Source organism: Lethenteron reissneri, chromosome 51, assembly GCF_015708825.2.
Source record: "Lethenteron reissneri isolate LAM-NWPU_2019-01 chromosome 51, ASM1570882v1, whole genome shotgun sequence".
Taxonomy (NCBI): Eukaryota; Metazoa; Chordata; class Hyperoartia; order Petromyzontiformes; family Petromyzontidae; genus Lethenteron; species Lethenteron reissneri.
The window spans coordinates 9,682,796-9,708,179 of NC_083829.1; the positions used below are offsets into that span (position 1 = coordinate 9,682,796).

The 25,384-nt window shown below is 51.0% G+C and overlaps 2 protein-coding genes across 2 annotated transcripts; one reads left to right on the plus strand and one right to left on the minus strand.

Moving 5' to 3' along the window:
- The first annotated feature begins 5,318 nt into the window (after nt 1-5,318).
- LOC133355599 (ras and EF-hand domain-containing protein-like) lies at nt 5,319-14,539 on the plus strand. Its single transcript, XM_061572955.1, has 7 exons — nt 5,319-5,812; nt 7,047-7,178; nt 7,539-7,620; nt 9,488-9,602; nt 10,486-10,605; nt 12,899-12,975; nt 13,730-14,539. The coding sequence occupies exons 2-7, from the start codon at nt 7,055-7,057 to the stop codon at nt 13,854-13,856; spliced, it is 645 nt and encodes a 214-aa protein (XP_061428939.1). The 5' UTR covers nt 5,319-5,812; nt 7,047-7,054; the 3' UTR covers nt 13,857-14,539.
- On the minus strand, nt 14,490-22,089 carry LOC133355598 (ankyrin repeat domain-containing protein 26-like). The gene is made up of 5 exons (XM_061572954.1): nt 22,067-22,089; nt 21,121-21,356; nt 20,262-20,538; nt 19,247-19,292; nt 14,490-18,518 (listed from the first exon to the last, which is right to left on the minus strand). Exons 2-5 carry the CDS (start codon nt 21,312-21,314, stop codon nt 18,385-18,387), a joined length of 651 nt encoding a protein of 216 aa, XP_061428938.1. The 5' UTR covers nt 21,315-21,356; nt 22,067-22,089; the 3' UTR covers nt 14,490-18,384.
- Nucleotides 22,090-25,384: the final 3,295 nt, after the last annotated feature.

Sequence of the window (25,384 nt, forward strand, 5' to 3'; positions counted from 1 at the left end):
TGGTTTTTTTGTTTTGACAACAGTGCTGTTACTCGACGATGATTGCTTACCTCGAAAGGTTTTACTGGTAGGAACCGCCAGGTTACACCAGCCCACAGGAGATTATTGTGTCCGTCCGTCGTGCATCCAAAAATGGGAGGGGTGGGGCTGGGTGGAGAGGGGAGGGTGGAAAGGGGCAGGTTGGGGAGGGAGGGGCTGGTGGGGAGGGGAGGGTGGGGAGGGGGGCTGGGTGGGGAGGGTGGGGCTGGGTGGGGAGGAGAGGGTGGGGAGGGGCTGGGTGGGGGGGTGGGAGGGGTGAGGCTGGATGGGGAGGGGCTGGTCATCCCGTGGTGCCCTTTTAAAACTCAACGTTTAACCTACTCACGCCGGCTTGTGTCCGCCCTCACAGTCGGGCATATTTGCGGAATACACCACGCCGCCGTTGACCCTGGCCATTGACCGAGCAACCCAACGTTCCTAGCAGCTCCCTCCGCAGGAATGTGTTTTTTTCAGGAGGGTCCCGCTAATATTTCGCGGTAGAGGGCGATGTTGCTCAGTGTAACTCGTTGGTGCTCGACTTGCACGTGAAACTTATGGTAGAATGAGTTGAAAGCTCAATAACAAATTGGCCCCAATATCCCCCCCCCCCTCCAAACAAAACTGTCGTAACAGAGACCTGAAACTCCGTAACGCTTCGATAAAAGTGCGTCATTGTTCTCATTGCTAGTGCACACCTCAAATGCCCTTATCAGTGCCCCACCTTATTACAGACCAACTCACACCCTATGGGTCACCCCGTGTTCCTTATCAATCTCAATGTTCATCCTACAAAGTCCCATCGCAAGGGAGAAACACAAATACATTTTTTGCCCGTGTTGAAACAGCCTGAAAACTCAATTTCCCTGTACAAGAATACGGGGTAATACCGTATGGGTTGACAGGTTTGCACTACCCAGTGTCTCACTACCCAGTGTCTCACTACCCAGTGTCTCACTACCAGTGTCTCACTACCCAGTGTCTCACTACCCAGTGTCTCACTACCCAGTGTCTCTATACCCAGTGTCTCACTACCCAGTGTCTCACTACCCAGTGTCTCTCTACCCAGTGTCTCACTACCCAGTGTCTCAACACCCAGTGTCTCACTACCCAGTGTCTCTATACCCAGTGTCTCACTACCCAGTGTCTCTCTACCCAGTGTCTAACTACCCAGTGTCTCAACACCCAGTGTCTCACTACCCAGTGTCTCTCTACCCAGTGTCTCATTACCCAGTGTCTCACTACCCAGTGTCTCTCTACCCAGTGTCTCACTACCAGTGTCTCTCTATCCAGTGTCTCACCACCCAGTGTCTCACTACCCAGTGTCTCTCTACCCAGTGTCTCACTACCAGTGTCTCTCTATCCAGTGTCTCACCACCCAGTGTCTCACTACCCAGTGTCTCACCACCTAGTGTCTCACTACCCAGTGTCTCTCTACCAGTGTCTCACACCCAGTGTCTCACTACCCAGTGTCTCACTACCAGTGTCTCACTACCCAGTGTCTCACCACCCAGTGTCTCACCACCCAGTGTCTCACTACCCAGTGTCTCACTACCCAGTGTCTCACTACCAGTGTCTCTCTATCCAGTGTCTCACCACCCAGTGTCTCACTACCCAGTGTCTCTCTACCAGTGTCTCACACCCAGTGTCTCTCTACCCAGTGTCTCACTACCCAGTGTCTCACTACCAGTGTCCTCACTACCCAGTGTCTCACCACCCAGTGTCTCACTACCCAGTGTCTCTCTACCAGTGTCTCACACCCAGTGTCTCTCTACCCAGTGTCTCACTACCCAGTGTCTCACTACCCAGTGTCTCTCTACCCAGTGTCTCACTACCCAGTGTCTCAACACCCAGTGTCTCACTACCCAGTGTCTCTATACCCAGTGTCTCACTACCCAGTGTCTCTCTACCCAGTGTCTAACTACCCAGTGTCTCAACACCCAGTGTCTCACTACCCAGTGTCTCTCTACCCAGTGTCTCATTACCCAGTGTCTCACTACCCAGTGTCTCTCTACCCAGTGTCTCACTACCAGTGTCTCTCTATCCAGTGTCTCACCACCCAGTGTCTCACTACCCAGTGTCTCTCTACCCAGTGTCTCACTACCAGTGTCTCTCTATCCAGTGTCTCACCACCCAGTGTCTCACTACCCAGTGTCTCACCACCTAGTGTCTCACTACCCAGTGTCTCTCTACCAGTGTCTCACACCCAGTGTCTCACTACCCAGTGTCTCACTACCAGTGTCTCACTACCCAGTGTCTCACCACCCAGTGTCTCACCACCCAGTGTCTCACTACCCAGTGTCTCACTACCAGTGTCTCTCTATCCAGTGTCTCACCACCCAGTGTCTCACTACCCAGTGTCTCACCACCCAGTGTCTCACTACCCAGTGTCTCTCTACCAGTGTCTCACAGCCAGTGTCTCTCTACCCAGTGTCTCACTACCCAGTGTCTCACTACCCAGTGTCTCTCTACCCAGTGTCTCACTACCCAGTGTCTCAACACCCAGTGTCTCACTACCCAGTGTCTCTATACCCAGTGTCTCACTACCCAGTGTCTCTCTACCCAGTGTCTAACTACCCAGTGTCTCAACACCCAGTGTCTCACTACCCAGTGTCTCTCTACCCAGTGTCTCATTACCCAGTGTCTCACTACCCAGTGTCTCTCTACCCAGTGTCTCACTACCCAGTGTCTCACTGCCCAGTGTCTTACCACCCAGTGTCTCACTACCCAGTGTCTCACCACCCAGTGTCTCACTACCCAGTGTCTCACTACCAGTGTCTCACTACCCAGTGTCTCACCACCCAGTGTCACACCACCCAGTGTCTCACTACCCAGTGTCTCACTACCCAGTGTCTCTCTACCAGTGTCTCACTACCCAGTGTCTCTCTACCCAGTGTCTCACTACCCAGTGTCTCACTACCCAGTGTCTCACCACCCAGTGTCTCACTACCCAGTGTCTCTCTACCCAGTGTCTCACTACCCAGTGTCTCAACACCCAGTGTCTCACTACCCAGTGGCTCTATACCCAGTGTCTCACTACCCAGTGTCTCTCTACCCAGTGTCTCACTACCCAGTGTCTCAACACCAAGTGTCTCACTACCCAGTGTCTCTCTACCCAGTGTCTCACTACCCAGTGTATCACCACCCAGTGTCTCACTACCCAGTGTCTCACTATCCAGTGTCTCACCACCCAGTGTCTTACTACCCAGTGTCTCTCTACCCAGTGTCTCACTACCCAGTGTCTCACTACCATATCAACTCAGACCTTATTGGTCACCTGGTCAAATACATATAAATAATTTGTCGTTTAGTAAAAGATTCCAATTGCATTAGTACATCAATTCTCAAGCCTGGGAAAGGCAGTAAAACAACAGCAAAAACAGACACAGACCACACCAAGACAACATCGAGTAAAATTGTACATTGAAATATAACTATCGCTACATGATAATCTTGGTTCTTTCTATAAAGTCACGTATAAAGGAAACAATAAAATAATAAAAATATAAAACAACACAATTCTTACGACGTTTCGATTGCAACACAAGCAATCATCATCAGGTGTGAAACCCACAGCAAGACAATTTGAAAAAAGTGGCGTTTTTTTTCTTCTTAAAGTTAGCACCACGGACAGCGATTTAAAATCAAAATATATCGCTACATTGTTAAGAATGAAAAAAAACTATAGTTTAGTTAACAAAAACATTCTGTCGATCAGGACGTGGGTAGCGATCTGCGATTGTATTGAGTGTGGGGGAAGGGGGGTCTGGGAGTCTCTGAGTGGGAGGAGTGGGAACGCATGAAGCCGGATCTTGCCACGTGCTGTGCTCACCGCACTCAACGCTTCGCGTGGACAACAACAAACGGAGAAGACACGCGGAGAGACGGAGAGCCCCCAGCTTGATATCACCACGACACACACAGCACACACGCACACAGCACACACAGCACACAGCACACAGGGCCCCTTACCTAGGGCGGAGGAGAGCGATGACCACCACCACCACCACACAGCACAATCGCCACGACTCTCCGCTGTCAATTCGCGAGGCATCCTCAGACGACGCTGCACGGCTCGTGCGGCGTTATCAGTGAGCAGCGCTCCCTGCCACCACTGCACGAGACCAGGGGGCTGATCAGCGAGTTGCACGGATCGGCACGGGGATATTGACGAGGCACGGACCACAGCGGAGACCCCGGGGCTCTCAGCTACCTCTGAGTTACTCAACTACCCGGGGCTCTCAACTACCTGAGTTACTCGACTGCATCTGAAACTCAACTACCTGAGTTACTCAACTATCTGAGTTACTCAACTGCCTGGGCTACTCAACTACATCTGAAACTCAACTACCTGAGTTACTCAACTGCCTGGGCTACTCAACTACATCTGAAACTCAACTATCTGAGTTACTCAACTGCCTGGGCTACTCAACTACATCTGAAACTCAACTATCTGAGTTACTCAACTGCCTGGGCTACTCAACTACATCTGAACTCAACTACCTGAGTTACTCAACTGCCTGGGCTACTCAACTACATCTGAAACTCAACTATCTGAGTTACTCAACTGCCTGGGCTACTCAACTACATCTGAAACTCAACTATCTGAGTTACTCAACTGCCTGGGCTACTCAACTACATCTGAAACTCAACTATCTGAGTTACTCAACTGCCTGGGCTACTCAACTACATCTGAAACTCAACTACCTGAGTTACTCAACTGCCTGGGCTACTCAACTACATCTGAAACTCAACTATCTGAGTTACTCAACTGCCTGGGCTACTCAACTACATCTGAAACTCAACTATCTGAGTTACTCAACTGCCTGGGCTACTCAACTATATCTGAAACTCAACTACCTGAGTTACTCAACTGCCTGGGCTACTCAACTACATCTGAAACTCAACTATCTGAGTTACTCAACTGCCTGGGCTACTCAACTACATCTGAAACTCAACTATCTGAGTTACTCAACTGCCTGGGCTACTCAACTACATCTGAAACTCAACTATCTGAGTTACTCAACTGCCTGGGCTACTCAACTATATCTGAAACTCAACTACCTGAGTTACTCAACTGCCTGGGCTACTCAACTACATCTGAAACTCAACTACCTGAGTTACTCAACTGCCTGGGCTACTCAACTACATCTGAAACTCAACTATCTGAGTTACTCAACTGCCTGGGCTACTCAACTACATCTGAAACTCAACTATCTGAGTTACTCAACTGCCTGGGCTACTCAACTATATCTGAAACTCAACTACCTGAGTTACTCAACTGCCTGGGCTACTCAACTACATCTGAAACTCAACTACCTGAGTTACTCAACTGCCTGGGCTACTCAACTACATCTGAAACTCAACTATCTGAGTTACTCAACTGCCTGGGCTACTCAACTACATCTGAAACTCAACTATCTGAGTTACTCAACTGCCTGGGCTACTCAACTATATCTGAAACTCAACTACCTGAGTTACTCAACTGCCTGGGCTACTCAACTACATCTGAAACTCAACTATCTGAGTTACTCAACTGCCTGGGCTACTCAACTATATCTGAAACTCAACTACCTGAGTTACTCAACTGCCTGGGCTACTCAACTACATCTGAAACTCAACTACCTGAGTTACTCAACTGCCTGGGCTACTCAACTACATCTGAAACTCAACTACCTGAGTTACTCAACTACCTGAGCTACTCAACTGCCTGAGTTACTCAACTGCCCGGGCTACAGCTCCCAGAGTTTCGCACCCGTCGGATTTGGACAGCTGAGAGTTGGACACCGTCACTGCGGTGAGTGACTCACTTCACACCTCACACTCCACACGGCGTTGTTACACACACAGCGATGTGTCGCTGCTGCTGCAGCGATGGGCTACCGCTACCGCTGTGTTTCACCGCTGCAGTGAGGGGTTACTGCTGCAGCGAGGGGTCACGAGGGGTCACCGCTGCAGTGAAGTCACCGCTGCAGTGAGGGGTCACCGCTGCAGTGACGTCATCGCTGTAGCGAGGGGTCACTGCTGCAGTGAGGGGTCACGAGGGGTCACCGCTGCAGTGAAGTCACCGCTGCAGTGAGGGGTCACCGCTGCAGTGACGTCATCGTTGTAGCGAGGGGTCACTGCTGCAGCGAGGGGTCACGAGGGGTCACCGCTGCAGTGACGTCACCGCTGCAGTGAGGGGTCACCGCTGCAGTGACGTCATCGCTGTAGCGAGGGGTCACTGCTGCAGCGAGGGGTCACGAGGGGTCACCGCTGCAGTGAAGTCACCGCTGCAGTGAGGGGTCACCGCTGCAGTGACGTCATCGCTGTAGCGAGGGGTCACTGCTGCAGCGAGGGGTCACGAGGGGTCACCGCTGCAGTGACGTCACCGCTGCAGATATGATTCACTGCAGCGCATTTTTACGCCGAACTGTGATACACGACCGGTATCAGTGAGCGATGTCTAAAACCCGGTTCCTGGGCCTCCTTAAGGTTGACTCGGCCTTAAACGAGTTCACGCGCTGCCTGTGCGGCTGTGTAAACGTGCGCACTGGGGAGAGACAAAGGCGGCCTCTGCTGGCCAATCGACACCCACCCCCCCACCCCCTCGTGTATTGTACCGGCCTCAGTACCAAGTTCGCTTAGTGCGGCATTCGCTTAGAGCAGCCCGACCCCAAACAGTCTGTGCGCATATTCTCTGGCTCTTTCGGTAAAGTCACGCAGACTTTACCTAAATAACCAGATAGAATGGTAGACTTGAAGCTTTCGTGACTGCAAGGAATCATATTCTTAGGTGTTTTCGGTAAAGTCACGTAGGTAAAACATCAAAATTAATAAAAAATAATAAAATAAAATAAAAAACGTCGTGATCTTTATTTTATTTTATTATTTTTATTAATTTTGATGTTTTACCTACGTGACTTTACCGAAAACACCTAAGAATACAGATAGAATGGATTCCTGCGGTCACGAAAGCTTCGAATCAAGTTCTGTGAGCAGGCGAACACGTGGGTGGGTGGGGGGGTGTAAGATCTTCCGTCTTTGTGCAGAGTGCAGGATGGGAGAGTTCTCGGACCGCATGTACAAGCTGATGTTCATGGGCGACGCGAGCGTGGGCAAGACCAGCCTCATGATGCGACTTTGCCGCAACGAGTTCCGTGCCACCATGAGCTCCACGCTGGGTGACGATTCAATGACTCCCCCCCCCTCCCCCCCGGTTCAAAATATGATGTCTCTGTACTGCAGGAGGAATCCGAAGAGTTATACAGCTTTTTTTGTGATTGTGTGTGTAAGTGTGTGTGTGTGTGACTGTGTGTGTGTAAGTGTGTGTGTGTGACTGTGTGTGTGTAAGTGTGTGTGTTTGACTGTGTGTGTGTGACTGTGTGTGTGTGACTGTGTGTGTGTCTGTGTGTGTCTGTGACTGACTGTGTGTGTGTGTGTCTGTGTGTGTGTCTGTGTGTGACTGTGTGTGTGACTGTGTGACTGTGTGTGTGACTGTGTGTGTGTGTGTCACTGTGTGTGTCACTGTGTGTGTGACGCAGGGGTGGATACTCACGTGAAGACGTTGACTATCAACGAGAGGCAGCTGACTCTGCAGTTGTGGGACACCGCTGGGCAAGAACGGTGAGCGCCCTGCCAGTCGGCGAGATTCGCGCGCATGGCAATTCAGAAAGAGAAAAAACCACCGCTAATTATTAACATGGCATTGTACGTACAGCGGTTTTTTTTATATATAACATGTGAATAATTAGCAGAAAAATTATCAGCGTATATATGTGATTAGCAGCGTGTTTGGAAAAGCATGTGAATAATTATCGTATATATAAAGCCATGTGACTAATTAGTGGCATATATATACTACCACGTGTATGTGTGTATTTATATCTGGTGATATATACACACACGTGTGTATGTTATGGATTGAACAGAGTTTGAAGAGGGCTTCAAGACCACGTAAACAAAGTCAGAGAGGCTTGACCAAGAGCACGGCTCTCGTCTCCTGGCAGTGGCTGTGTCACCGTGGAGAGTCCGGGAGTGAGTGGGAGAGAGTGGGAGAGAGTGGGAGGGTGGGAGTGAGTGGGAGAGAGTGGGAGAGAGTGGGAGGGTGGGAGTGAGTGGGAGAGTGTGGAAGGGAATGGGAAGGATGGGAGAGTGGGAGAGAATGGGAGAGTGTCGGAGTGAGTGGGAGAGTGTGGGAGAGAGAGTGTGGGAGAGTGTGGGAGAGAGTGGGAGAGAGTGAGAGAGAGTGGGAGGGTGTGGGAGAGAGAGTGTGAGAGAGTGGGGAAGAGTGGGAGAGTGGGAGGGTGGAAGAGAGTGGGAGAGAGTGGGAGAGTGTGGGAGAGAGAGAGTGAGAGAGAGAAAGAGTGGGAGAGAGTGGGAGAGTGTGGGAGAGAGAGAGTGAGAGAGAGAAAGAGTGGGAGAGAGTGGGAGGGAGAGTGGGAGAGAGAGTGGGAGAGAGAGAGTGGGAGGGCAGTGGAGAATCAGAAAGTGTGCTCACCACGCTGCTGTTGTTGACATCGAGTGGCTGTCACGAGGAGCTACCGTGAGGCTTTCTCCTCGCTACCAGACGATTTGATTAAGTCTGTACGTGCGTACGTGTGTACGTTGAACGTCTTTCGCACCGTACGTAGCCAAACGTGCAAATCGGAGGCGCGGGGGAAGTTTTGGCTGCGTCGTCGGGTGGCGGAGGGTTTCTCGACACAAATTTGGCCCGATAATTACGTGGCCTGACCGCCCAAAAATGGAATCTCGCGTCGTGGTGGTCACCGCTCAACCCCGAGGGAGGGTTGCCATCTCTGACTGAAGCTATTCGGGGGGTGTGTGGGTAGGGGGGGGTGTTAATTTATCTTATTAAAATATCTTGGATCAAAATCTCCCCGATTGCTTTCAGTGGCCACCGGTGTGAGATCGATCGATCGATGCCAATTCCGCGGAGTAAGAGACTCCCGGCCAATGCTGCCGGGAGGAGAGTTGGCAACCCACCACCACCGCCACCACCGCCACCACCACCACCGCCACCACCGCCACCACCACCATCGCCACCACCACCACCATCGCTACCGCCGCCACCACCGCCACCGCCGCTACCACCACCACCACCACCATCGCCGCCGCCACCACCATCGCTACCACCGCCGCCGCCACCGCCGCCACCACCACCACCGCCGCCGCCGCCGCCACCACCACCGCCACCACCACCGCCACCGCCGCCGCCGCCGCCACCGCCGCCACCGCCACCACCACCACCGCCACCACCACCACCGCCGCCACCGCCGCCGCCGCCACCACCACCGCCACCACCACCGCCACCGCCGCCGCCGCCGCCACCGCCGCCACCGCCGCCACCACCACCGCCACCACCACCGCCACCGCCGCCGCCGCCACCGCCACCACCACCACCGCCACCACCATCACCACCACCACAAAGCTTGGTGGTGCGCGGTTGTTGAGGTCTTCGCTGACCACCGCGACGCGTTCCCCCGTCCCGCAGGTTCCGCAGCATCGCCCAGACGTACTTCCGCAGGGCCGACGGAGTCCTGCTCGTGTTCGACTGCACCCACGAGGGGTCCTTCCTCAACGTGCGAGAGTGGCTGCTCGCCGTGGAGGTACGAAAACCCCGCGGCGCCGTTCCTAAAATCACGCGGCGACTTTCTCCTCCCGGCCTCCGCTGGCTCCCAATCCCTCGCTCGCCTCTAAAAATTATGATTTTTTTTTACAACTCTTTGGTTTAGTAATAGATTTTTACCCTTTCAACTGGTACAAAACTGACACCATTATAAAATTTAACACGTAGGCTGTCGCGACCAATATTATTCATAATCAGCGTTTGTATCGGCGATAATTAACAAAAACACACTGCGTTCATACGCACCGAACATGGCCAGACCTGCCGTATCATTGTCAATGTTTCGGCTTGTTTACCCAGGAGGGTCCTGCAAAGTTGTTTTGGTGTGAGGGCCAACATTTCCCTCTGCATAATCCCAACTGAGCAAATTCGAAGCTCAAATTTTTTTTTTTAGTAAAATTTTGGACAATTTGGAGCGCGACGCGGACACGCAACGGTCCTCCTCCCCTAGCGCAATCACGTCGCGGGGCGTGTGAATATCTCCTTGGCGTCCACCACGAGGCGGGCGTACCGTCACGGCCGATACACGCCGCGGCATCGACCTGCGGGAGGCCTACATTTCGATTTAAAGCTTTCGTGACTGCGGGGATTCATCTTGAGTTCACTGGCAATGTGTTCCTGGTCGGAGATGCATTGGGCTCTATGGTGTAGAGTCTTGATGAGGGAATTCTTCTGGGATGGATGGTGGTGGGAATCCGGTTTTAGGTAAGCATCCGTATGGGTGGCTTTCCTGTAGACAGAGTGGCTCATTGAACCATCAGGGGTACCCCAGTAAGCTGCGGGAGACCGCTTGAGTCGAAGCGGACGAACCTCCGCGGACGAGCGGAGCGACGGAGCAACGTGCCGATTGTGGTCATCCTCAGGACGCTGCTGGGCGGAAGCTGCCCACCGTGCTGGTGGGGAACAAAATCGACATGCGCGACACGTGCGTCAAGTACGGCAAGAAGTGCGTCATGCCGGAGGACGGGAAACGCCTGGCCAAGGTACGGACGGAGAGCTTCTCTCGCGCCGTACGTGGGCGGACGCACTAGTCGGAGGCGCGCGGGGGAAGGAAAAACTGAACGCAGAAAGCGGCTACAAAGATTCTAGATGTGAGGCTTTCGTGACTGCAAGGATTCATACTCGTTGTTTCGGTAAAGTCGCGTAGGTAAAAATAAATAATTATAAAAATAATAGAAACAAAATTATTTGTAATAATAATTTTATTTATATTTTTATTATTACATTTTTACAACATTTTTTTATTATAAAATAATTTATAATAATTTTATTTCTATGATTATTTCTATTATTTTTATTTTTATTATTTATTTTTACCTACGTGACTTTACCGAAAAAACCTAAGAGTACGGCTCCAAAGAAATGAGTTTTCCATCGAGATGATTATTTAGATGTGCTTAGCTCAAGTGTACTCCTGATATCGGAGAGGGAGAGCATTCCAGACGGCCCCAGAAGACCACCTGAAAGTGTGCAATAATCATAATGATTCGCATGTACAATGCGAATTCCATCCTAGAATCCCAATGTGCAATGCATGGAAAGCAGGAAACAAAAACAGAGCCAGGGGGCAACCGACCAAACTAGAGAAAAAAGGCCACTTGTAAGAGATGCGTTGTCAAAGCTGACTTGTATATGTATCTACCGACACCGATTGCCCCGATTTCAAGTGGCGAGGCGTTCCGTAGCCTGCCTGGGTGCCACGCGGACAAAAGGCCGATCGCCAAAATGAGCGCAACCTGTAGACCTTGGAGTGCTGAGCAGTTGGAGATCAGAATATCTTAAGGACCTTGATGGATTATCTTCTTGGTTCTTTCGGTAAAGTCACGTAGAGGGAAATAATAAAATAAAACATTATAAAATAATTATCTTTCGGTAAAGTCACGTAGAAGGGAAATAATAAAATAATAAAAATAAAACATTTTTATTTTATTATGTTTTATTTTATTAAAGAACCAAGAAGATGAATCCCTGCAGTCACGAAAGCTTTAAATCGAAATTGATGGATTATGTCAATGTATTAGTTCCCGCAAGCAATGTAGGGTGAGTCATTTTAAAGCACCTGGGGGGGGGGGGGGGGGGCAGATGTTTGTGACGATGTGTGACGAGTGGGGGGGGGGGAGAAATGTGACGTCACATCAAAATGCACAACTTTAAATGAATATAGACAACACGTTCTACTTAATTAAATATACTTGGTAATAAATGTTTTCTCCTACAACATCAGAGCGCAGCGCCACATTAAATACGCACTACAATGACAATAGTTTAAAGCGATTTGAAGCATTTAAATTTCGATTTAAAGCTTTCATGACTGCAGGGATTCATATTCTTGGTTCTTTCGGTATTATAATTTATTGTTTTGCTTCTACGTGACTTTACCGAAAGAACCAAGAATACGATTTGAAGCATGTTTTTTTTTTTTGGGGGGGGGGGGGCAGAGCTTTGTGACGTCATATTTGAGGGGGGGGGTCTGACTTTTTGTGACGCCGTGTGACGAGGGGGGGGGGGGTAAAAAATCGTCCAAAATCGCGTGACGTCATTTATGGACGGCCCCTTATAGGTGCGATACAGTGACCGTACACAAATTCGTGTTCTGGCAGGTGCCATTATAGCTTAGCCGTCGCATATCGGGAAAGTTCCACCATTGTCCGTACCATTGACCGTCTTCGTTCGAGCGATCAACCGATCGCGAAGCTCACGGGAGGGCGACAATCCCTCAATTTATCTGCTGCCCAAACTCTGCGGGCCCCGGGAACGTTGCACGAGTCGTCCCAAGCTCATCGTTAAGTCGGCAGGGAAACTTCGCTCGCATTTCACGTCGTCCTTGAATGTTGACATTTTGGGACGGTAGCCACTCCGATATATTCCTAGGTTTTTTCGGTAAAGTCACGTAGGTAAAAAATTAAAATTAATAAAAGTTAAATACAAATAAGACGGAAGCTTGTGCTGCCTCCGAAACGTCGTGATTTTTATTTTATTTTTATTTTACTTTTATTAATTTGAATTTTTTACCTACGTGACTTTACCGAAAAAACCTAGGAATATGAATTCTTGCAGTCACGAAAGCTTCAAATCTAGAACCACTCCGATATGTTGAATAGTTTTGTTCTGTAACTTGATTGTAGTCGTACTACGATTGCTTGAAGTTCACCGACTTGCCTCTACAGGGAATGTATTCGGGATAAAACCCACGACATCCTGTGTACCAGGCGTGGTAGTTCAGATTTCGCCACCGTGGAGCCTGATGATTCTACGACTGTGAAATTGTGTCCGCAGGAATACAATGCGATCTACATCGAGACGAGTGCAAAGCAGGGCACGAATGTCCAAGACGCGGTGGAGTTGCTTGCCAAGTGAGGATTACGCCTTCTGATACGAACAAGATGTGCATAACATCAACAGAAACACATTCCTGCGGAGGGAGCTGGTAGGAACGTTGGGTTGCTCGGTCAATGGCCAGGGTCAACGGCGGCGTGGCGTATTCCGCAAATATGTCCGACTGAGGGGGCGGGCACAAGCCAGCGTGAGTAGGTTAAACGTTGAGTTTTATAAGGGCACCACGGGGTGACCAGCCCCTCCCCACCCAGTCCCACCCCTCCCACCCAGCCCCACCCTCCCCTGGAGAGACAAAGGCGGTCGAGCGTGACGCTGGTCACCCACTCCCCTCGTATACCGTTCCGACCAACAGTCTGTTAAGGCTATCAGGGGGATCTTTGTCTTTGGTGTGCTGCATGTGTGGTGTGCCGCGTGTGTGATGACACTGCTGCTGCGCGTGTGATGATGCTACGTGACGTGATGCCACGTGGTGTGATGACGCTGCTGTGTGTGATGATGCTACGTGACGTGATGCCACGTGGGTGATGACGCTGCTGCGTGTGTAATGATGCTACGTGACATGATGTCACGTGTGTGATGATAATGCTGCTGCGTGAGTGATGATTCTACGTGGTGTGATGCCACGTGTGTGATGACGCTGCTGCGTGAGTGATGATTCTACGTGACGCGACGCCACGTGGTGTGATGACGCTGCTGCTGTGGTGTGATGATTCTACGTGACGTGACGCCACGTGGTGTGATGACGCTGCTGCTGCGCGTGACGCTGCTCAGGCAGGTGCTGGCTGCGGACATCGCGGAGACGAAGGCGATGACTCTGCAGCTCGGAGGCGACGTCTCCGTCGACGGAGCCACTGACCGCTCCGGCTCCTGCTGCATGGCGGCGCCGTCCTCCACGTGAACACGTGGGTGTGGCAGACCACGTGCTCACCACGCGCGCACGTGACGAGCACGTGCTCGCCAAACACGCGTCGAACGCGCGCGTGCCCTGGCGTCTACGAGGGGGCGGTCACGGCACATGGCGCGCGTGAATCGACGCAACAACGCAGGCGCATCTCCCACTCTCCCACTCCGGCTATCACGGCCTGGGGGGGAGGAGGGGAGCGGTGGACAGGAGGCGACACAAGACCACGTGGCCCACGTGACCCACACTCCCTTCGCATCGGCCCGTCTGTGACGTCTCCAACAGACGCGACAGATTCGTCAATTACACCGCCATCCCCCCCTCCGTACCCAGCAAATTAAATAAATGTTAGGTGAGGTTTCGGCCAATGAGCCTTCTTAATTTAACTGCCACGCCAGCGTGTTTCACACACTATACTATTCCTTTTTTTTTATATAAAGTAAGCAAAGATACGTATACGATTTTACGGAAGTCGCGCGTACATTTATATGCCGTTCATAGTTGTAACGTGGGTGTTAGGCAAAGCAGAAATGTGTGTATTTATGAAATAGAACCAATAGAACCTCATTCAGTCTTAACTGATAATAAAATAAAACATCACGACCAAATGGTCGCAAGTCGTCGTCATCGTCTCTTTTGATGTTTATTTTTTTAAGCTGTATTTTTCACAATAAATAATTCATTTCGTTTGTATCAGATCGCCGCGGAGGTATAACGTCATCGTTTCCACCATCACCGCGCACCACCATCACAGAACCACGTGTTCATTGCAAGTATAAGCGCTGCGTACGATGACTGAAGAAAAATGTAGCCGGCTCCGTTGGGTGTTGGGAGAGTAAAACTGCGGCATTCTACCTACACGACAATCTTACGCAAAATAAACTGACTACGAATTGTAAATGTTGGGTCGCGAAAGCCTACAAGCGTTGAAAATAAAAGTGAAATCCCCCAATTGCGTGAAGCTCTCAAGCGCCGCATGTCCGTCCCCCTCTCCCTGCGGTTGTTGTGAAACCATCGGCGGCTTTGCACCGGGCTTGCACGCGCTTACCACGATACAAATTTAAAAAAAATCACTTTTCGATTTAAAGCTTTCGTGACTGCAGGGATTCATCTTCTCGGTTCTTTCGGTAAAGTCACGTAGAAGGGAAATAATAAAATAATAAAAATAAAACGATTGCAAAGACAGGCACGCGGTGAGCCAGTGACAATCCCCCCTGCTCCCCCAAGCTCTGTGGTTCTCTATATATGAAGGTGTTCCATGTGGGAGAAAACCGGAGCAACCGAAGAAAACCAACGCGTGTGAGGGGGCAACACTCGATCCCGTACAAAAGGGGGACAGGTGATATTCATCAGCACTTTGCTGTCCCACCTTCTCCTGGCGAGCCAGAGTATGGCACCTTCTGTGACGCCCAACGGGAAGGGGGCTTCACAGCATCTGTGTGATTCACCAATACTCGATGCCTCCAGTGTTGAATTACAGGCTACGTGCATAGCCACCACCAGTGTTGTGTCGGTGGACCTGTTCACGAATATTGACTCCACAGGTTTAGTGATTCAAAGAGAACTCTCGTCTCCGTTTGAACCTCCAAACTCTATTAATAAAGACGCCTGCAGTATTGCACATTGCACACCGCAGCAGACAAAATGCATTAACGCCGTTTAAAGCGGCAGTCGCCTATCACTGGATCGCGATCCAAGCGACGGATCGCAAAAGATGTTCTGGGAACTTCAGCGCAAATCGGAACAAAAACAAAATCATAAAAGCAGCACACAATTCGCATTTTGGCTGATGGAAAAGCTACAAATCCCGGACTAAGAATAAATTTTACAAAAAGCATTAACTTGTACCAATAGACGGCTCTGGTACCTTACAGGTGTAGAGGAGTAAAATGGGGACGTGACGTCAGGTGTGCCGTTCAGTGCGATGACGTCACGTCTCCTAGGGCACTTAAGGGAGACCCCGTGATGTAAGCGGGGCCACTGTGGAAGCAGGTAGAGTAAGCAGGGTGAAGAGGGAACCAGGGGTAGAGAGAGGGATCGAGTGGTGAGTCTGGGGAGAAGCCGGTGGTAGCCGTAGAGGTGCTTCTCTCTCCGCTCGGTGGAGTTGGCAGAATCCACGATCCGACACGAGAGAGAAACCGGAGCTAGCCGGCAGGGACCCGGACTCAGAGTAGGACCCCTAGCCCCTGGGAGTTGTGTACCCTGCTGTGTAATATTGTAACAGCTTTAATAAACCCTGGCGGAAGCCCTTAACTTACCTGCGTCTCCGGAACTTCTCTACACAGGGATTAAATCCCGGTGGTTGGTCTGAGCCTTCTCCGTGGATCACAGCGCTTGGCGTGTTTGCCACTGCTGCTTTAATTTCTTTAAAGAAGCAATTTTAAATGTCGAGGTTTAAATAAAATCCGTCGCGAAAATACAGCCTTGTAGCTCACATCCACACAGAGTCGGCATGTCTTTTAAAACAAATGTGGGATATTTTATTGTGTAAACTTAAAGGGATTGGCTAATACTTTATGCGCATTGTTTCCCTGCACGACAATTTAACCCAACGTTTCAATAACTTTCTCTCGCACACTTTGAATGCGTCTCCAACGATAACATTAGTGTAAAAATCATCAAATCCAGAAAAAAAAGTGGGGCTTCGAACAGGTGAGCTGTAAAAACTTGTCTCAAGTATGAGCGCCACGTGGACGGCTAAAGCTTGGTGTGATTAACACACTGAGTGTAGGCGACTTTGAAAACCCACTTTTAACACATTTCACCATTAGGTTCCAAGAATGTGATTCGCATACATGTCAGACCACTCTGTATGGCACCCTATAGTGTTCAGTACCAGTGTCGTTTCCCTGGAAACAAATCGGAAAACTTCCAAGACGATTAAACATTTGGGGTCAACCAACTCATCCGTCCCAAATTCCACCGTGTTAGCAACGGATCATGCCAGCCGGACTTTTCGGGCTTAAAGCGGAGTGTTTCATCGGAATGATAGTTCAATGTTATCAATCGTCACCGCGGATCGATCTTAATGTTGACCATTTGTGGGCAGAGTGAGTGCCAACGACTCAAAGTCCCAAAGCACTGTGGTACGCCGCACCGATCGGCAGTCCAGGAATAACCGACCATTAAAAAAAAACGTTCAAAGTAACACAGTGCAAAGGGAAAAATAAAAACAATGCCAACTTGTAACGCAGTATTCACTTACTCTGGAAGAGAGAGAGAGAACGACTCGGAGACACCAGCACGAACCGCGGAGTGGGAAGGGCAGCAGCAGCAGCCAGCGCCACATTCCCATCCGAGCTCTGCAGTCCTCTACATACGAAGGTCTTATCGACAAATTAATGAGCGTTTACGGGTGGAAGAAGACCGCAGCACCCGGAGAAAATCCACGCATGGCGAGGAGGCAACACAAGATCCGTACCAAACGGACAGATGATATTCATCACGGACGGAACGGGTGGAGTCCACGTTTGCCGTACAGCCCCTTCTCCCGGTGAGCCGGGGTATGGCACCACCTCGATGTCCACATGGAGGGGCCGTTTCACGCCATCCGACTGTCCGCCAAACCCTCGCTACCTCCACGGTGATGGGTTACAGGTCACGTGCGTGTCCACCATTGGCTGTGACGCAACCACGTGTGGTTGTTGGAGCAAGCAGCGAGTATGGCGGGCGACTGACAAGTAAGCAAGCGTTTAGGAGACTTTCACAGCCGTTGGAATGTGTGGGAGTTCAAGTCCGGGTTGAGGATTCAGTTCATCCCTTCAGGGTGAACATCAGTTTGTGGGACATTTTTTGACAAGTGGTTATCCCGCGGATCGACTCGACCCGTCGTAGGAATGTGGAGTGTCCACCACCAGATTTGTAAACTTGAGCAGGAAACCACTTTTGACATTTGATGACTTTGCGCGGTTCATTTAAATACAACTATAGCGTTAAAAACAGATATTGTGCATAAACATTTTGATTATAAGCAGACGACTGCACGGAAAAATCTCAAGATTACCCAAACGGGATGCACACGACGCCATTTGAGGTAACAAACACATTGCATTGTTGGAAAGGAAATAGAAAAGAACGATATTGGAAAGCAACGTCTCTTCTGCTGGTCCCTACGATTTGAAACATTGTTCTATAAAGTAATATAGATACATACTGCACTGTGCGCAAGCAACCACATGAGCGTGAATGCCAAGACCCCCCGTGTTCAGCATCCCGATAATGGCGGCGGAGGGCAAGTTAGGATTTGTTCACCCATCGGCGACATTTTTAGAAAGCTCGCAGAGACCTATTATCATCATTATTCACTCACATTCTCCCTTCAGATCGGGGTCACAAATCGGCGAGGGTAGACCACCTCGCATTGTAGTCCGCGTACGAGCGTTATGTACCTCTTTGGAGCTACGACACTATCACCGCACTCCTGTAAAAAACAAAACAAAAGCGAACGTGCCGTAGAAAACGTAGCCGAAACGCGTTGGGGTTGTTGTGACGTGGGACAGCGCTTTGGGCCGCTTGTGCCCCTGGCTCAGATGCGATGGCGATCAACCAGCACGTCCACGTACTGGCTGGTGGCTCGGGCGACGGGGTCTCGCTCCCAAGGGTCGCCAGCCGCCCCCAGCGGAGAGAATCGTTGGGATGCCCCGTCCAGCTCTGCATGGGCTGCAACACACAACGACGGCGGTGATGATGATGTTGATGCCATGGTCTGTGCAGTTGGCTGCAATTTAGGAGTCGTGGCCATACGCTTGTGTGAGGTCGGGTCTTTCCCGCGGTGTTTCAACTATCGTGACCTCGCAGAGGTACGACTGCTCTACGCCCATCTACACGCGGTTGGCAGAGTGACATCACACTCCTGAGCCCCCGTCCGCACTCCCCGAATATTATCAGACTGTATTATTTTTATAAAGTTTTGCTGGCTGGCCGGCTGGCTGGCTGGCACGCGGGAAGGCAATGCTCGGTGATTACGTGACCACGCATATCCGCGTGATGACATCACCCGCATCCCACAGCGTGGAGTCGAGTAGTTCGAGCGTCTAACACCATCCACCGTCCAACCCGGCAGTGTATCCCACGCAAATTCGTGGGCAGAGCTAGTCAGTGTATCAAATAACAGCGCGCAGATAGTCCATCAAAAGCTGTATAGTTCTCAAGAATGTTATAAAAATGCGCTACCATTGTTTACACTTGTCCAGTAGTTCCATATGGAGTCACCTGACCGCCATGTGGTTGTTTGCTCCATTCTCAAACTACCACACCGGTTAACGTGGACTCGGTGAAGTTCTCTGACTTCGATAGTGTGATATACTCGGTTACCATTATCACGTAAAAAAAAAAAAAGGCACAGGACGATGTCAAAATAAACAGTTTATGCAATTGCTTGCTCCTACCTTGGCACAACTCTCGAGAAATGATTCTGTCCATCTCCTGCTGCATCTGGAACACAGGACAGATGCCACGTCGCTCAAGTGGACTATTCACCGGGGGGGGGGGGGGGGACATCGTGGCAGTAGAGACCTTTTAATCGGCACGGTGGCGCGGCACGAGGAGGAGCGGCGTTGGCAGAGATTCGCGGCTCAAAATCCGGCAGGCCACCCTGGTTCTTTCTCCGGGTGCATTCGCCGTGCAAAAGATGCGCCGTCCGCTTCACCGGTGCACTGACGTCATTTCAAACGAATGCGTCGGCATCACGGTCCTAGTTGGTCAAATTCCCCCCAAAAAAATCCCCGCAAATTGCTCATTTGGGATTATACGCAGCCAGGTGCCCAGCCACCTTGTGCAGTGCAGGGACAGCTGCCTCCGGGGGTGCCCATTTGAAATGTCTTGAGATGAGATGTGACGCAAGTCGCTTATCGTGTGCAAAGCAACGCAATGCCACGGCGTGAAGGAGGACGGGGTGGGGTGGCCCCCAAAAACAAATCATTATCATTATTAACGCAGATATAATCACGATGGGACTTAATCTGACAAATGAAAAGCGAGACGCTGTGGAGACTACCTCCCCCCACTTGAAACATCGCAGCGGTGAATTCCTACAGTCGTGCGTGCACTGTACCCACAGAATGGGGAGCGGTAGTGCGGCGCAGCGCTGAGCGCGCTGCACTACGAACCTGGCAACTCGGGTTCGATTCCCATTCACGGCCATCACCAGTGACGAATATTTTAACCGTTCCTGGGCCTCCCCTAAGCCGACTCAGCCTCACGAGTACCTGGTGCGGTGTGTTAACATCGCCACTTGGGAGACAAAGGCAGTCGGGCGTGGTACTCCCCCTCGTGTACTGTTCCGGCCTTCACAGGTGCTCGCTAACAGCACTCGCCCCAACAGTCTGTTAAAGGCTGCACGGGTGAACTTTGTCTGTGTTTGTACCCACAGGGTAGGTGTACACCCGGCTTCTGGGCACTCACCTTGGTGTGGTAGGCATGCTTGAAAGTCCCAGAGTTCTGGCTGTCTGCGGGGTGCGAGAGGAGGCTCTGAGAGAGGCCAGGAGAGCGGCCGTGAGGTTGGTGGTAGAGGCCCTGAGGTTGGTGAAGGAGGCCCTGAGGTTGACGGAGGCCGGTGGTGGCAATGGGCAGCAGCGTGGCGAGCGCCGTGTTGTCCAGCAGGCGACCGCTCATCAGCTGAGAGCTTCTCTGCCGCTCGCTCCCCAGCTGCGCGCTCATGTCTGCCAGCCTCTCGTTCGCACTGCGGCACACACGGAACTCGGGTGAATGCGGCGCGCGGCTTTTAACGTCCGAGCGAGGGGTTGACTTTAAAAAAAAAATGTCAAGTAGAGATCATGCATGCAAATTATTCAGTTCCTTGAAAAGGTTAAATTGACAAAAAAATATCAGACTCCACCTCTCTTACCCAGGTGACTTGCGCTAAATGGAATTTATGATTTCAAAAATTATTTAGGTTTTGGCAATATTTTGATTTCTCACGCGGCACTGTCGCCGTGATTTATACTTGCTTCGTTGCCGCACTTAATTTGTATCGCTTTGTCGTCTTGGCAAACCCGGGTAGACTCGTGCAAATGAAGCGCCATGAGACCATTTCCCCTCAACTTACCGGTGGGCTCAAACAATAACAAGCGCCGCACGTCAAACGCTCGCAGACGTGACAATCTAATTGTTTGGCGGAGGAAAGCGGAGGGTTATGAGCATTAAAATTTGGCCAAATCACGACATGGCCTAACCCCCAAGAAATCAACGATGAATCCGGGCTGCTTTGTACTCTCATACCAAAATCGTACCGACGTTCACGCGAGCCGTGCGTCTCTCTCACCTCTCGAGCTTGGCAGAGAGGGCCTTCCTGCAGCTGAGCTCTTCTTGGTAGAGGCTGGTGTAGCGCTTCAACTCGGCCTGCAATTGCTCCGTCACCCTTTGGCTCTCCTCGGCGTTGCTCCTCAGCCTCTCCACCTCCGCCTCCACCTCCTGCAGCTTCTGCTCCATCAGCCGCTTCAGGTGCAACTCATTCATCGACCTCAGGCCCTCCAACGTCTCCTGGGACACCGCCTGGCTCTGCAAGTCGGCCAGGCCGACGAGGGGTCGTTACGATTCGTGCGCCGGACTTCAACGTGCGCTCTCGACATCCCTTACAGATTTCTTGCTTTCAGATGCGCTTCTGCGGCCGTCTGGAACGCTCTTCCTTCCGATATTAGGAAGCCACTGGAGCTACGCACTTTTATATCTAGACTGTTACGAATTTCTTTAAAACTGCTTTTTGCATTTAGTTTATTATCCTTCCCCCTGGCACGGTTGGCTACGTACGGTGCGATAGAAGTTCAACGGACATTACATACAACACATTCGGCAATAACACTGTGGCCTGAAAAGAGAAAAAAGATATACAGTAGAACCCCTCTGAACGACGGTAAATGGTTCCTATAAACCGATCGTTAAGTGATTTGGTCATTAAGCGAGTATAGGAAATACACTTTAAAGGCTTAATTCGTTCCAATAGCATCGAAAGTTACCCCCTTTTTCACCACAAAAACGTACTTTATAATATTTAAACAAGCGATATTAATACATACAGATACTAACAACATTACGAACACATAATATTAACAGAAACACGGTTAATCAATGCATAAATTGACATTTGCTGAACCTACAACAGGGGAATGGTCGCTGAGCGAACACATTGTTATCAAAAAAGTTCGCGTTGGCGAACAAATTGGCGGTGTGAGGCTGCAGATGCGCGCGGAGGAGGCCGCCCGAGTGCGCACCTGCAGGAACGCGTTGACCTCCTGCAGCTTTCGTCGCGAGCTCCGTCCGGGCCAGCTCGTGCAGCTCCCGCTTGTGACGCTCCAGCTCCGCCTGCGTCGCCACGCTGCCGCTCAGCTGCTGCTTCTGTAGCGGAGACATCGGCTGGCGTCAGCGTCCGGTGAGGTGGGGGGGAGCGGGGGGGGGGGGGAGTTTCAAGGGAAGCCGCGGGGCGGCGTCGAACTGATACCAGATTACGGATGGTGACGGATGGTGACGGACGCCTGAAAAGTTCACATCAGGAACCACAGAGGAGGGGCTGCCGATTGCCTGGCACAATCTCCAATTGAATTGCTTTATCACGAGGTGGTGCTACACCATAGTTTGCTTCTCTTCCGCCCCCCCTATACCGAAGCTGCCACACGGCACCAGCTGACTCACTTCAAGCTACGTCAACTGAGAGCAGGACTAGGCCAGGTTCAGACACCGATTGCATCCAGCGGAGTAATAACGGGGAGAATTGGTTTTCAGACGAAGCCTCTAATATGCAATGGGATCCCATCACAAAGACTGCAATGCCATCACAAGTAACTTTGTGAACGATTTCCATTGCTCTTGAAATACGAACTCGGTTTGAATAAACATCATAAGACGTTGATTCGGATATCTTGCATCAAATTATTTATTCTCTCAATAAAGGGCACCATTACCTTGATTACGTCCACGTCAGAACAAAAGGAATCGGTTTACGGGCGAGTAAAAAGCCAGGACCACCCCCCCCCCACCCAAACTGCCCCCCACGTTTGAAAACCGCACGTCGTCCGCTCCGCAGTTGACGTTAAAAAGATCCCGCGGCGTAATCGGAAGAAGGGGAGGGCGCCACTTGTGTTGCCGGGCGTCGCAAGTCCAATGTTTATTAACATTTTTAACCAAATGTAAATAAAAAATACTCGCAAGTTATTTATCGTGTAAGAACAGAGGAATCGTCACCACCTCCTGCGAAGAAACTTAGCGGGACGCCCCCGAGTAAGAGTCTTGTGTTGTACTGTATGTATGTTGAACTTCGAAACAAATATCACCGAAACAGGAGGAGGATTTCTCCACAATTCTGGCTGTCGCCTGATGATGCTGGTTGTAATTATCCAACACACGCCGGTTAGTGCTGTCCTAGTAATAAATTGGCACGTTTTGTACACGTGATAAAACCTTACTAATTGTCTGTGGCGGGTGGTGAAGGGTTTAACGAAACATTTATATTTATGCGATCTAACCAACAAAAAACCTCTACTATGGATGCTGAACTTCTTCCGCACCGTACGTAGCCACCGTACTCAACGGAGGTAAACAAACGTTCAGTCATGAATAACGTCGCAAGTAACTTCACGTGTAAAAACACAGCCAACGTCACCACCTCCTGCGAAAACCTAGCAGGACGCCCCTGACAACGAGCCTCGTACGTACGTAGCCAACCGTGCTGATCGGAGGGAGGTAAGGCGAACGTAAATTCGCGCTAACAACGTCCGCGACAGAGGGGCACCGGCGGGCACCTGAAGGTGGCGCTTGCTGCGTCGTAGCTGCTCCTCCAGCTCGCGGTTGCTGCGCTGCAAACTCTGAGCCGTGTCCTGGGCGGCCTGCAGCTGCCTCGTCAGCTCCCTCCAGCCTCTGCTCGTCGCGCAAAGCAAAGCCGGCAGCGTCGCCGAAACAGCACGCCGCAAAACTCACCCATTCTCTTGCCTCTGCACTGGCTAGCAGTGGAGCATCGAGCGGACTATGAGGTCCTGATGCTGACCTACGAGGCTAGCGCAATGGGTCGGCCACGCAATATTCGCAGGAGCTGATGCATTGCTTATGCTATAACTAAACTATTAACTCTTTTTTATCTTAGCAGGTAAGGCCCACTGAGCTGTGTAGCTCTTTTTCAGAAGCGACCCCGGCCACAATGATGGCTCAACAATGTGGCTTATCGCGTGGGAAAATGTATAGCAGCCAAATACTCCAAATGCATGTTTCTAAACGTAGATAGTAAAAACGGAGGACCGGAGGAAAAACCCCATGCGACCAAGGGGAGGACACATTCCAACTCCAATATACAGCAGCAGGAGTCAGGGTCGTCGGGATCGAACCCAGACCTCCTGCGTACATAGGCGGGGAGTTCACATCTCGCCACCGCGGCGCCGTCAACCGCTTCAGAACATCAACAGGCCGACGTGCACATCTCCTCCTCCGTAAATAGAAAATTAAAGATCCAAGCCCACGGGAGTACAAGACGGTGGCCACAGTTTAAACCGCCGGTGACTCCGAGGCAGAGGAGGAGGAGGAACGTTAACGCCAGGAGGGTGCGATGTCTGGGTCTCGAATACGGGCGTGTTTATCCTGGAAGTCTGCTGTGAACGATGCAACGTGATGAAAGGAAAGCGGCTCTTTCTCTCTCTCCCCCTCCCCGCCACGCACCTTTTCCTGCGCGTGTCTGCCGGGGTCATCAGCCTGCAGGAGGAACCTGTCGCCCTCACTCCGCGACAGCCTCGCCTGCTCGCGCTCCTTCTTCAGCGCCTTCATCTGCAATTTCATCCTGCGCCCCAACACACGCGCCGCTGTTACCAACACGGCCGGGCACACGGCACGGCGCACGGGGATCTCGTGCGCCACAAAACCTGCGGTCCCCAACCCCTCGGCGCCCGTGGCGACAGCCGTCAACCCTCCTGATCGCGGGCTAAAGCTCGAGGAAAGCGACCTTGCGTTTCGTGAAAGGGAATCGGCTTCTGCGATGGTTCCCGCGGGTCCACTTGCGGAGCCTCCCACCAGCGTTCCCGCAGGGCGCAGCTTGGGAAAGACTGAGCTCACGCACCGTTTAAAACGACAGCGGGTCCGTGAAGCAATACATACGGTTAATTTACACAGGTCTGCGGCAAGATTTTCTGACGCTTTTTTGTATTTGTTTTTTTAAGCACTGTTTATTCTTTGCGATACGTTTTGGCGTGGGTTTCGTGTAAATTGTGTTTTTTACTTTGGTTGGTTTGCACATCCCCTTCCCTGCGATGTCCTGCTACTGCCGCCACTGCCGACCGCCGTAAGCTGTGGTCTACAAGTCTCAATATAGATCTATGACTCTCTACGAATGTAACGCTGTGCACCTCCTACTTTATTTCTATTATTACTTCTATTAATTTTATTTTTTTTTTTACCTACGTGACTTTACCGAGGGAGCCTGGGAGTGTGGATCCTTGCAGTCACGAAAGCTTCAAATCTAGAATTAATCTAAGTTGTCTTGTGGTTGTTGTTGTTTGACTTGCATCCCACTGGGATTTTTGCACACAGCGTTGGTGTGCGGTGCTTTTTCTGCA